This window comes from Colias croceus, chromosome 11 (assembly GCF_905220415.1).
Source record: "Colias croceus chromosome 11, ilColCroc2.1".
Taxonomy (NCBI): domain Eukaryota; kingdom Metazoa; phylum Arthropoda; class Insecta; order Lepidoptera; family Pieridae; genus Colias; species Colias croceus.
Window position 1 is genome coordinate 2,754,262 of NC_059547.1, and position 13,186 is coordinate 2,767,447.

The 13,186-nt window shown below is 34.2% G+C and overlaps 1 protein-coding gene across 1 annotated transcript in view; it reads left to right on the plus strand.

Annotated features, from left to right (window-relative positions):
* The window catches only part of LOC123695575 (sodium-independent sulfate anion transporter-like), a 33,906-nt gene extending 21,419 nt beyond the window's left edge, over nucleotides 1-12,487 (plus strand). The window contains exons 4-13 of the mRNA XM_045641466.1: nucleotides 1,965-2,092; nucleotides 3,546-3,638; nucleotides 6,556-6,766; nucleotides 7,646-7,810; nucleotides 8,239-8,426; nucleotides 9,440-9,554; nucleotides 9,987-10,132; nucleotides 10,884-11,042; nucleotides 11,446-11,630; nucleotides 12,138-12,487. Coding sequence (XP_045497422.1) covers nucleotides 1,965-2,092; nucleotides 3,546-3,638; nucleotides 6,556-6,766; nucleotides 7,646-7,810; nucleotides 8,239-8,426; nucleotides 9,440-9,554; nucleotides 9,987-10,132; nucleotides 10,884-11,042; nucleotides 11,446-11,630; nucleotide 12,138 — 1,391 coding nt within the window. The 3' untranslated portion in view covers nucleotides 12,139-12,487. The remainder of the gene's footprint in view (nucleotides 1-1,964; nucleotides 2,093-3,545; nucleotides 3,639-6,555; nucleotides 6,767-7,645; nucleotides 7,811-8,238; nucleotides 8,427-9,439; nucleotides 9,555-9,986; nucleotides 10,133-10,883; nucleotides 11,043-11,445; nucleotides 11,631-12,137) is intronic.
* The last annotated feature ends 699 nt before the right edge of the window (nucleotides 12,488-13,186 follow it).

Here is a 13,186-nt window from a genome sequence, read left to right on the forward strand (position 1 = left end):
AACTTAATTATTGAATAAAACATAAGGACCGCATATTTTAAAAATTGGTTCGTGCAAAAAATTTGACCATATATTTTAACCATATATTTAACATTTAAGTACATAAATGCTGAAATAAACGACATTTAAATGTAAAAATGTGTACTTATAATTTATAATGGTTGTCGTCAATATAGCCTTTGTCCTTACAAAGCGAATCGCACCTATTTACTTACATTATTCAATTATCTTTTAAATTCTGCATTTAACAAAATGCGTATCTAATCGGTGACAAAATGTACCTCAGGTAATATGCGTTGTTTCTTTGTGAATAAAAAATAAGGTCAGATTAATTTGGAATGGAACTAATTCTGAAGCTTTTAACGTCAATGTGATATTTTTTATACTGAAGTTGAATTTAAATTAGGTATATCTCATCATAAGTCATAAAATACAACTTTACCTCTTTAAACAATTTTTAAATAACTTTAGTAACAGGTAACCAACCTTTCGCGTAAATTCAAGAAACAAAACATCTAGTTACAATAATAAACATTGAAATACCATATCGAAAAATAGCCTGAATAAACAGACAAACAATCAGTCACTGAATTATTGAAAAATATAATTTACCTATATGTTGATTGTTCTGTTAGACAAAGAGTTTACTATCTGTGCCCTTTTATACTTTAAGTATAAATGTCCATGAAATTATTTGTTATTTCCTGCAAATTTTCTTTTTATTGTTGTAATATGTCAGAATATAATCGCTAATATTAGTCGCCGTTATACCTAATTTACGTAATAGTTGAAAAAGCAAATATATATTAAATAGCCCTTTTATATAGCACTTATTACACGGAATAATTTACGTAAATATCGGTAATGGTAATGCTCATTTATACCATTTTATACGTATAGTTATTTTAAACGCGTCATACATTTTTTACAGTTTACCAGTTCGTGATTATAAAACATTGCAAGAACAATATAAATATTTTGCATACAATGTTATGTTATTAGCAATAAATATATTTGTTAGTCACACGATGTAGTCAAGCAAACATAATTTAAAGTTTATGAAAATATATCAACTAGGAAGTTATTTAAAATATATTATAGAGTTGTTATAAATAGTCGCGAACGTATTTTAACTTTTTTCAGTCAGCGGCTTCGCTTGATATTGAATGTTAAGAAAAATACAAAATTCATTATTAAAATAGTATTAGGAAATGTAATACGTGGTAATACACTAAAATACTTACATGTAAAATGTGTAAAAATGGTAAACTGAATTAAGACTAAAAATAACGGCGTAATTTAATTCGATATAAAAACAAATAAAAATATAAGTAATATGAAACTTTTTATAATCCTTAGATATTGTTTCTTGGAAAAATTGTATCATTATGATAACACAGATTTTATATAAATATTTTTACTATTTTAATGAAATGATAAATGTTTAGTCTGCTATTATAAAAACAGACGTAACGATGTATTTCTACTAAGAATAATGTGTATTAATAATTACTTAGAAGTTAGAACAGTGAAGCAGGAAAATACTTATCTTAGCTTCAAGTACTTGTAATAGATAATAATTAACTTGGACATAAGTAAGAATTTGACTGAAAATCTCGTGGACTTTTTATGTGTTCATATTATTATGTACAACACGCCTGAATTTAAAAAATATTCAAAAAGTGTCTTCATCAATTCTGTTTATTATAATTTTAAAAGTTTAATTTAACAAAAATGATATCGATACGGGTTTGTTTGTTTGAATACTTATCTGTCTATACGTCTTATTTTACACGGCATTTTCCGCACTATTCCAAAAAAACTATAGACCTGGTTTAATCCCAGATTATTCATTTATTCAATCATCGTTATTAGTTTAGTAACTAGACGTAAAGATAACGACCATCGTAATACCAGGAAGCCCAAAGGTAATTTGAAAAACTTCTCATAAATCATTCTTTTAGGTTTTCTCATCGACTTCATAAGCGGTCCTGTGTCTGTGGGATTCACGTCAGCAGCTGCCATCATAATCGCGACCACGCAAGTCAAGGACATCCTTGGCTTGAGCTTCCCAGGTGGCAAGTTCCTTCAGGTACATACATAATAAATAATAAAAATTAATATAAAATAGAATAAATTACACTTTGAATCTATTATTATTATTCTTACATGACGTAATTATATACTGTATTATTTATTTCCTTACGTTTACAGCTTACAAATTTAGAATTCATTGATCATTAGATACGCCAATTAAAATTCATTTATTTGTTTTCCATGTACATTAATTTATTGCTGCATAAATTTAACATTATAGCATTTGCCACTTTCTATAGGTTATGAAAAACCTGATTTATTTTAATTCTTTCCAAATTCTCTTAAACGCTAACTTGTTTACTTGCCAAAAAAATGTAAATTATTATTGATGCTTGTCTGCAAATTATTACAAATTTCCATTTTAATATACAGGTTACTAGATTTTCAAAAACCTGATTTTTTCCAAATTCTCTCACGCTAACTTGTTTACATTTCAAAAATTATAAATTACTAGCTTTCCGCCCGCGGCTTCGCCCGCGTTTTCAAAGAAAAACCCGTTCCCGTAGGATTTCCGGGATAAAACCTATCCTATGTCCTTTCTCGGGTATCAAAATATCTCTATACCAAATTTCATGCAAATTAGTTCAGTAGTTAAGGCGTGATTGAGTAACAGACAGACAGAGTTACTTTCGCATTTATAATATTAAGTAGTATGGATTATTGATGTTTGTCTACAAATTGAAAAAAATGATAATTTGTTTGAAAATAAGGTACTAAAAACAGTAGAACTTAAAATTGCAACTTTCTTAACAAAAGCAATATTGACCAACAGTTTAACCCTGTAACTTATGAAGTAGTTCATATAATTTTATGAATTACGTGTATCGAAAAAAATGTACTACTTTTTGATATTATTTGCAAATCGTATTCAAACTCTACGTAATAGTAATTGTGTTTACCCTTTTTTCCATGAGTTTTTGCCTAATTTACTCAACGAGTTTTTTTTAATTCACTCTGGAGACATTCTATCGGCCTTCGACATTCCATTATTAAAAACTGTTTTATCATTGTATTTTGAATTAACTTTGTATTTGTAGGTGTGTTTTTTGTACATTGTTGTATGTTATTAGCTAGGTGATGGAAAACGTATGGTCATTAAAACCAAGGCAATTAAAAAACAATAATTATAGTTCTATAAAAAAAAAAGATTATTTTTCAGTTATTTTATACCTATTTCTTGCCCTTCAACGTGCATTTGGAAAAAATTAGTCAAATAAATTATACGAATTAAAATGAACCCTCAAAGGAGGTCCGTGTCCCAGTGGTGGGAGCGTATGGCTGATGATGATGATGATGATGCATTAAAATGTAAGATCATAGATGAAAAAAAAAAACACGAGGAATATAAGTCAGAGGACGTACAAATAAGGTTCCTTCGTATAAGCTCTAAGTTATTGACATTAGGTACTTGAAAGTGCATTGAACTCCATGCAAAATGTTTGTTTCAGGTGTGGTCGGGTATTTATGAGCACATCGGCGAGACGAGGCTGTGGGACTCGGTGCTGGGACTGTCCTGTATTATTGTGTTGCTTTTACTTAGGGTGAGTTTATTGGCAAATAAGCGATTGACATGTGTAGTGTGTGCCTACTTGCTTTGGAGGTAGGGGAATGTTATGAACGTGACTTATAGAGATGTGTACTGTGCATAAGATTTGTGCATTATTTGAGATGTGTACTGTGCATAAGTTTTGTGCATTGTTTAACATTAAATTTTTAGGAAATAGGAATTTTTGTGTGGATTTCAAGTAAAGATGTTAAGTATATATAATGCAAAATATATTCTCATCTAACAACATTCTCTTCTATCAGCTACCTACTATTAGCGATAATACATATATATACAGTTTGCAATTCAGGAACCTCTGTAGTTTTTGAGATCATCGCGAGTATCGTTCAAAAGTATGTAAGCTAAGTTGTATATCTTTTTAAGTTGTAACTTTACTCATACCAATACAATATATGTACATTCAAATTTTATCAACGCTTTAGTGCTTTGGCTTTAGTAGCAAAAAAACATGTAGATTGATTGTAGATGGGTTATTTATACATTTAAAAGGCACATACACGTGCCGTTTCATAAGATAAGCAAGTAAATTGAGTGTGACAATTGCAAATAACATACATTCGAGCTTCCTGCGGCGTACTCTAAGTGATAGTTGATGAATGTGTTTTGACGATTGAGTAAGCACTATGTACTAAGAATGTGTATGGTACGTAGTTGACTAAAGTTTTCTATATTATTTTACTTGGTAATTATTTTGAAACATTTTAGTTTTTTTTAATAGTTTTAGGATTAGAAACGTAATAATAATGCGACAGATACCATAAATGTTTAACGGGTAATTGAAATCTCATACAACAACAAAAAAATAAGAAACATTATCATAATATGTAATGACTTTGTAGAACGCTATTAATGAAAATAATTAAGTACTTAGTACCTACACTTACCTGACCTGACCAAATTATATTTTTTAAATTGGTAACTTAATTTTTAATTTAATTTAATTTATTAAGTTAAATTAACTTTGTAGTATTATCAAAACTTAATAAAAAATTTAATTAGGGCAGGTGACCCGGTTTTGGCCATTTTAAGAAATTTGTAGACTTTGAGGCTATATAATTTTACAGTTTTTGTTATGACGGACATATTTCTTGTAAAACGTGATTAAATATGTATAAATCTAGCCTAAAGATATATTTTTTTTCATAAGGATTCAATGGAAAAATAATCCTCTAGGAAAGAAAAATAAATGGTAGTTTGTGCCATTTTTGGCCAGATTTACCCTATTTCTGGCCATGTCATGTGCCAGTTCTGGCCATCATCAAATTCATCAAAAATAAAAAGCAGATAATTCAAAGTAATGAAAAATTTATTCGAAAATCGCATATTTTACGACCAACAATAGATAAAATAGCTAACATAATATTGACGACATATATGAAATATAATATCTCAGCTTGAATTAAAATTACAATTATGGAGATCAACATTATATACGAGGTAGATATCTATAATCTAACACAAGAGATCCGTTTGGAGCTAGAAAAAAAGCTGTTTCATCACAGTTCCAAACTCTCGCAGGGTTTTTTAGAATCTTTAAATTTTCATCACCGAGCAATGAAGAAATTTCTTGGAACCAGTTCCGAATTTTCTCTTCAGTTATTAAGGCACGAGCTTTATTAATATACTCGGCATGTTTTTTGGCTCAAATCAGGATGTCTCGCCATAAATCCATCGAACCAGGATCTTGAAGTCTATCGCATTTATAAAAGGTGTAGCAATTTTGCCCTTCACAACAATTTTCTTAACAGAATCCAGTAAACCTTCCTTATTAATAGGAAATCCAGCGCGAGCGCAATCTTTGATCCATATGACAAGTTCGTTTTCTAGTTGTATTCCAAGAACTGACTGGGTCCCTACATGTCCAGAAGTTTCAGGTGCTTTTCCAGAAATTTTGTGACGCAATGTCGTTCGAGGTACATTAAAATCTCTACTAGCAGTGGCAACGGGCATTCCATTCTTTATTGCGTTCAATAGTAATGATATTTTATGCGGTGAGTACTGGAACAATTTTCTTTTCACGACACCGATTTTTTTAGTATTTGGTTTCGATGGAGGCATTATAATTATTATAACTCTGAAAATGAATAGATTACTTATATCAAAATAGCTTAGTAATTAAGTTGAAAAATCACGATAAAAACTAAATGGCCAAAAGTGGGGTTCTACGTGCACCACTTTTGGCCAATCATGTGGCCAAAGATGGGAAAATTCATTCATTTTGGCTCCATTAGTGGCCACCTCTCATAACCTCACTTAATAAACAAATAGCGATAAAATAACATTAGTGTGTTATTAGACAGTGTATTCTTTATGAAGAATTAACATAAACATTAAAAAAATAAGAAGGATTTAAAAAATAATTATTGATTACTCACCCGCTCGCCTTACCCGTTTTGCTAAGACTTAGAACAATTGACGCTCTTCAAAAACTAACGACTTGTTGGATTGAAGTGAAGTTTGAAACATCAGAGCTTTCAACGCTATCTGTGCTGCCAATAATAGATCTTTTTAATCCCGTAAACAATAGAGTAAAATATTTGTCTTTGCCTTAGTTATAACAATTTGAAGTTCTAAATGGCCACAAAGGGGTCGGTGGCCACAACCGGGTCACTTGCCCTAAATCCCGATCTTTTTTTTTATCTGCTAGTATTATAAAAATAACTCATGGTTGTACATGTAGACCGTACACGATAACTGTCCGCTATCAACATCAATATAATAATTAAGATTTAAGATCTAACCATGTATTAAATCGTGGGCAACTTTCAAGGGCCGGGGCCTTACCAGCTGGCCAGTCGCATGATCGAAAATCCTCCCATTAGTATGCAGGACCTCCTCTCCTACATATTCCTCCACAGCCTAGCTAAGTATATGTTGATTTAACATTACAGAAAGTAAAAGACATCAAGTTCACCGACAGTTCAGACAGCGCGAGCGAGGTTGCCGGTATCCCGGCGACGTTGCCGCAGAGCCGCGCGCGGGTCGGCGCGTCACAAGCTCTCTGGTTCCTCTCAACCACACGGAATATATTGGTTGTGTTGGTGTGTTCTGGTCTCGCGTACTACTTCGATACAAAGAACCAGACGCCGTTTATGTTGACTGGTATGTTGGTGTTTCGATTTTATGCGGGTATTTAAAAAAAAGTTGGGTGCAAAACTTTCAAATTTTAGGCGTTTTGTGTGTTTTTCTTGCCAGGTTGAAACTTGAAAGGAATTACTACATTCCGCAAATAAAGATAACTTGATTTGATTTGGACAATGATGGATATCAAAATTCAAATTGAAAATTTAGAAATTGTTTAAATGGTATATAAGGTTAGGAGAATGTTTCAACTGAAATAGAAGTTCTCAGCGGCCTTTTTTAAACCAGTTGGTACCTATTTTCTGATGTGTAAGAGTCCCCATTCTGAAAATTGATCATTAAATTCAGTAAAAACTGATTTATAAATGTTTCATGTAGATAATAGTCACTAAAATGTAGTTTAAGTGTTTTGACCCAAAATGAATTCTACGAAGCAAAGTTAACAGCGTTTTCTAAGAAAACACAACCTAACATTAAACCTCAAGAACCTTACATTAAAGTTTATGTCCAATAAGCAGAACTAAATACCAACACATGTTTTTAACTTCAATGCCATATTTTACGTGTAACAGTTGCCAAACATAACCTATAATTAGGGTTTGAACCCTAGATCATTATGCCTTCTTAGTTTTTCCACAGATAATAAAAATACTATAATAGTAAATAATAAGTAAAAAAGAGCGTGTGTGCCGAGCACACGTGTAAGAAGTGAAACTTCTTTGTCAAGTTTCAGAGATACCAAAATTGTCACTTTACTCCGGTATTGCCATGACGCGACCTTGAAATTTTACTCTCAACGCGCCTAAAGAAGTTTCACTTCAAAAGTTTTTTCTACCTGCTTAGTATCTCAGTATTTCTTTCCTTGAATCTTTTTTGACATAAATAATTTTCTATTCCCAGGTACAGTTAAACCAGGGTTGCCAGAATTCTCTCCCCCACCGTTCTCAGCGACGGTCGGAAACCACACTTACACGTTTATGGAGATGACTTCTACGCTCGGTTCTGCCATATTTGTTGTGCCTTTGTTATCTATATTGGAAAACATCGCGCTGGCTAAAGTTTTCTGTAAGTATTTAGTTGTTAATATTATGTAGTTACTTTCTATGATAGTTGTGGCTGACTTTTTGAAATCTAATAATTTGTGTTTACGATGCTGTAATGATTTTGCAACAAAGATTGAGAAGTACCATGCTAGAGTCAAAACGATTTCAATTCTCATTGCTTTTTAGCATAGGTATGTCTACTTATATTGCATGTTTTATCTACACTAATATTATAAAGAGGAAAACTTTGTTTGTTTGTTTGATTGTAATGAATAGTCTCATAAACTACTGGACCGATTTTAAAAATTCTTTCACCATTCGAAAGCTACATTATCCACGAGTAATATAGGCTATATATTATCACGCTAAGACCAACAGGAGCGGAGCCACGCGGGTGAAACCGCGCGGCACAGCTAGTATCGTATATTTTAATATGGTCTCAATCCACAGCGGAAGGCAAACACGTGGACGCTACACAAGAGATGATAGCGCTCGGTGTGTGTAACATCGTGTCCTCCGTGGTGGACTCCATGCCGGTGTCGGGCGCGCTCTCCCGCGGCGCGGTGAACCACGCGTCGGGCGTCGCTACACCCGCGGGGGGGCTCTATACTGGGGTGCTTGTGCTGTTGGCTTTACAAGTGAGTTACTGGCTCTATTTAATATGCTCTACCATTCTGTTTTGATGCAGTGAAGTATGCGTTGGGTGTCGCTACACCCGTGGCATGCTCTACTTTGGAGTGTTTGTGCTGCTGGCTCTACAAGTGAGATAGCTCTATTATACTCTCTACTAAAATTATTGTCCTAACGACTCTACAACTCTCTCACGGCCGCAGCCGGCCGCGGCGCTGTCTAGCACGTGCCCGTCTGGCGGGCTCTACACTAACGTGCTTGTGCTGCTGACTGTACAAGTGAGATACTGGTTATGTTCTTCTTCTTCTTCTTCTTTTCAAAAGACAACTCCCGATCCCAGCGAGGACAGATTCTGCCATACTATATAGCTATGTTTAATATGCTCTACCATTGTGCCTTGGCGCTGTGAACCACGCGTCGGGCGTCGCTTCACCCGCGGGCGGGCTATATACTGGGGTGCTCGTGCTGCTGGCTCTACAAGTGAGAGAGCTCTATTATACTGTCTACTAAAATTATTGTCCTAAAGACTCTACAACTCTATCACGGCGCCGCGGCCTAGCTCGTGTTCGTCTGGCGGGCTCTACACTGGCGTGCTTGTGCTGCTGGCTCTACAAGTGAGATACTGGCTCTGTTAATTGCTCTAGCATTAGTCTCTACTTGTGCCTTGACGAAGCCGCGTCGGGCTCTGTTGATATACTCTACCATTCTCTCTACTACCATTGTGCCGCTAAACCCGCGGGCGGACTCTACCCTGGGGTGCTCGTGCTGCTGGCTCTTTCGATACTAACACATCTTAAAAAGCAATCTGTTATAGTGCGGGAGCAACGGTCAAACGCGGCGTACACTACTTTTTTATGAATTATTAATATTCAATATGAACCGTAACGATTCTTATAGCTCCATTTGTAGATTATGTAAGAGAACACTCTTCTTCTACTAGCTCTAACATAAAATCTACTATCTTTAACATAAAATTTATAATGCAAAATTTATTTTAAATAAGTACCATTTTCTATTACAGTATTTTACTCCATACTTCTACTACATACCCAAAGCGTCGTTGGCGGCAGTGATAATAGCGGCTGTAGTGTTTATGATGGAGTTGCATGTATTCAAACCAATTTGGCGAACTAAGAGTAAGTCACTTTCATATTCCTTTGGTATTTTTTATCTATTTTATCTATTTATAGTGATTACACTGTTTTACACAATATAACTAACATCATTCATTATGTTTTTAATAATAAACAATAGCTCATTAATAATCCTAAAACAAATATTTCAAATCTTAATAATTTAAACCTCATAATTAACATTATTGTGTAATTATAATCAGTCAATTACGTAAAAAATTCAATCTCGGAGAAAGTTATTAAAAATCTAATTTATGAAGTTTTTGTTTATTTTTAACACATTTATTGCTCACCTTATTTTGTTTCATCATATTTTTATATAACTACTTTGTAACTAATCGCCGCGATATACTAGCTGTTTAAATCAATAATTCTTTAACCGACTTGCAGAAAAAAAAACTTTTTTCGTTCTATATGTATTTTATTTTATTTCAGAATTAGACATAATCCCCGCAGTAGTGACATTCGCGACATGTCTGTTGGTCCGTCTGGAGCTCGGGATCGTGGCTGGTATTGCTGTCAACTTGGTGTTCCTGCTGTATGCGTCTGCCAGACCCTCTGTTAGGGTGTCTAGAGCTATTGTGAGTAGAAGTTTAGATGTACATATTTTGTTATTTAGTTACATTTAAATTTGTAACATATTAGGTTTAATTTTATTTATGAATATAATATAAAATGTGTAAATTTTATCATGTGACAATGAAATAATGTACTTTTTATATAAAATAATGTTGCGGAATTTGCACGCCATTTATGGCTAATGTGTTGATTCTACCTAAGTATAAGTAATATCTTTGTACACACATTATGCAAATAAAGAAATTTATTTATTTATTTATTTAATAGGTAAAATAAATGAAATAAAAATACTAAAAAACTCACTTTAATGAAATACTTTTATTCATATTTTAACAGGAGCTAGCGCGCAACTTTGTCTCCGCAAATATTTTGTCTCTCCCACCCATGGGCTAGTATGAAAGTGCGCGCACGTAGCGACGCAACTCCCCATACAATTGATGGGAGAGACAAATTAGTTGCGGAGACAAAGTTGCTCGTGCGCGCTGGCTCCAAAAACTATAAAGACTTCATGATTACGTCATTATGTTGATAGATTACCCAGATTTACAGTTTGCGCGTATTATAACTAGGTGTATAAAACAATGTTTTATCATTTTCTCTTCAGCCATTTTCTATTCACTGTTGAACATTACGTGATTTCTATTCAAAATTATAATAAAAATCACTTTTCGAAAATGTTTAAATGCTATTTTATATATGTATATATTTTTTATTATTTAACGTACTTTACTAAAATATCCACAATTGTTCCAGTCAAGTGACGGCGTGCCGTACGTGCTGGCGACAGTGGACCGCGCGCTCGCGTTCCCGTCCGCGGAGTTCGTGCGGCGCGCGCTGCGCAAGGCGCCTGCCGACGCGCCGCTCGTGCTCGACGCGCACCACGTGCAGGCCGCCGACTTCACCGCGGCAAGGGTGAGTGGTCTGGAACGTTCTAGAAGCTTCTGGAAAGTTCGAGAACATTTGACAGTTGTGTCGGTGTGAGTTCGCGTTCTGGAATGTTCTAGAACATTTTGATAGGTGTGACGTCACTGCGGTACGGGCGAGGGGACGTTCTCGACTGTTCTGGAATATTCGTGAATGTTTTCATAGTTGTGTCGGTGTGTGCAGTGTGCGCCTGCGGAGTACAACACAGTGCGGGTGTGTGAGAGCATTCTAGAATGTTCGGGCAGCTTTTATAATTTTATGAAAGTATGCGATTATATAAAAACAAGATAAAACCGTTCCAGAAGTTTATGAAATTTTTCAACAGTTAGTATGTAATTATTTATTTACGTCTAACTTTTAAGTTTTAACCAATTTATGTATTATCTTCCAGGGCATAAAATCCCTGATCGACGACTTCCACGCTCGCGGGCAGACGCTAATCTTCTACAACGTGAAGCCGTCCATAGCGGATGTGTTCCGCGGCGTGCGCCCGCGCGAGTTCCTGCACTGCTCACATCGGGCGGAGTTGGACAGACTGCTGCTGAACATCACTAGAGGGACGAAGCAGCCATCTTGGTATGTAGCCTGTTTGTGTGTGTGTTTTTTTTTATTATAGAGGGAAAAAATACTGTTAAGTATCTCAGGTCATGATCTGCGACCTGGTATGTCGGTCTCGATCATGGTGTCATTATCCATACCGACTAAAACAACCCTCTTTCTCCAGCCCATATCCCCGCGGGATGGCCGTTAGGCTTTACTTCACGGGCCTGTGTGTTTGTGTGTGTGTGGTGGAGTGAACTGTAAAATATCTTGATTGGAGAGAGGGGTAGTGGAATTTAATTGTGTTATGCTGGATGTTTTTTGAAAGCTTATAACAAGTTCTAACAAAGTTCGATTAAAGTAAAACTAATGCTAACGATAGAAAATCTAAAAATCATCGCAAAAACAACAACCATTTCATATATATTTGAAAATGAGGGAAAATTGTGATATTTTGTCTCTAATAACACGTTCTGTTTATGTAGAATAGGATTGATAACAACACAATTTTAACAAAAATCGTTAACTATTTTTCTCTTGCAGAAACCAACTTCGGATACATGTATGGTGTTTCCTCAGAGATGAGCGGACTTTGTTTCTATTCAACTATATCGAAGTATGAACATAACACTAAGAAACAGGGTACAAAGAGAGATTAAATGTTTGTGATAATCGATTATTTATACTTCCTATCACAATTTATTGCTCTTTTTTAAATTTAAAAATTGTAAAAAATATCTTATAAATATGAGTTAAAATATTTGTAAGTAAATAAAATTGTATGTAAAACTACCTATATGTAATAGATAATTTGAGTAGCGTGCTGTGTGAAGAGGCATAAGAATCTTTACAGTATTATCTTATTGTTGATGGAATAAAGATTTCTAAAGTTATTTTTGTTTTGTTTTTATTACACCTATCCTTACAACCATCGTCAAATACATAATGTGATGCAGTGCAAAAAAGAACGTATAAAGTTTACTAAGAATTGATTAATTAACAAAAATTAATTAACAAAGGGAATTAACAAATTATATTGTTGTAGAAACTAGCCGACCTGAGGGACGAGACAAAATGTCAAAGCACAAAGAAATAGAATCTGCTATCGATACTAACTGATTTAAGCGTATGATGTTTTGTTAAGGATTTGGTCACTCCACCAACGACGACTACGACCACGAACAAAATTTTCATCTAGTCGAAATTTAACAAAATTGTGCAAAACACAATTAAAAATGAAATATTCGAATTTCCGTCGTTCTAGTGATTGGAATTTTTTTTTTGAGATCAATGGATGAAAAAATAGGTTTTTCGTAGAAAAGGTGGCTCCTACAAAAAAATGTATTGAACGTTTTTATGGATAATTTTATGATCTACAATTTTCGTCCCAAGATTAATATGATAAATTTAACGTTTCAGTGAAAATCGCAAAAAAAACATTTTTTTATTAATTGACCTCGAATTTTTTTTCCGAGTAGGTACCAGAATGTCGGGTAATTTTAATAGTTTTTCTGGATGGGAATTTTGGTCGCAGTCGTCGTTGTCGTTGCTAGTGTGGCCAAACCATTACCAAAATGTCATAATCTAATTAG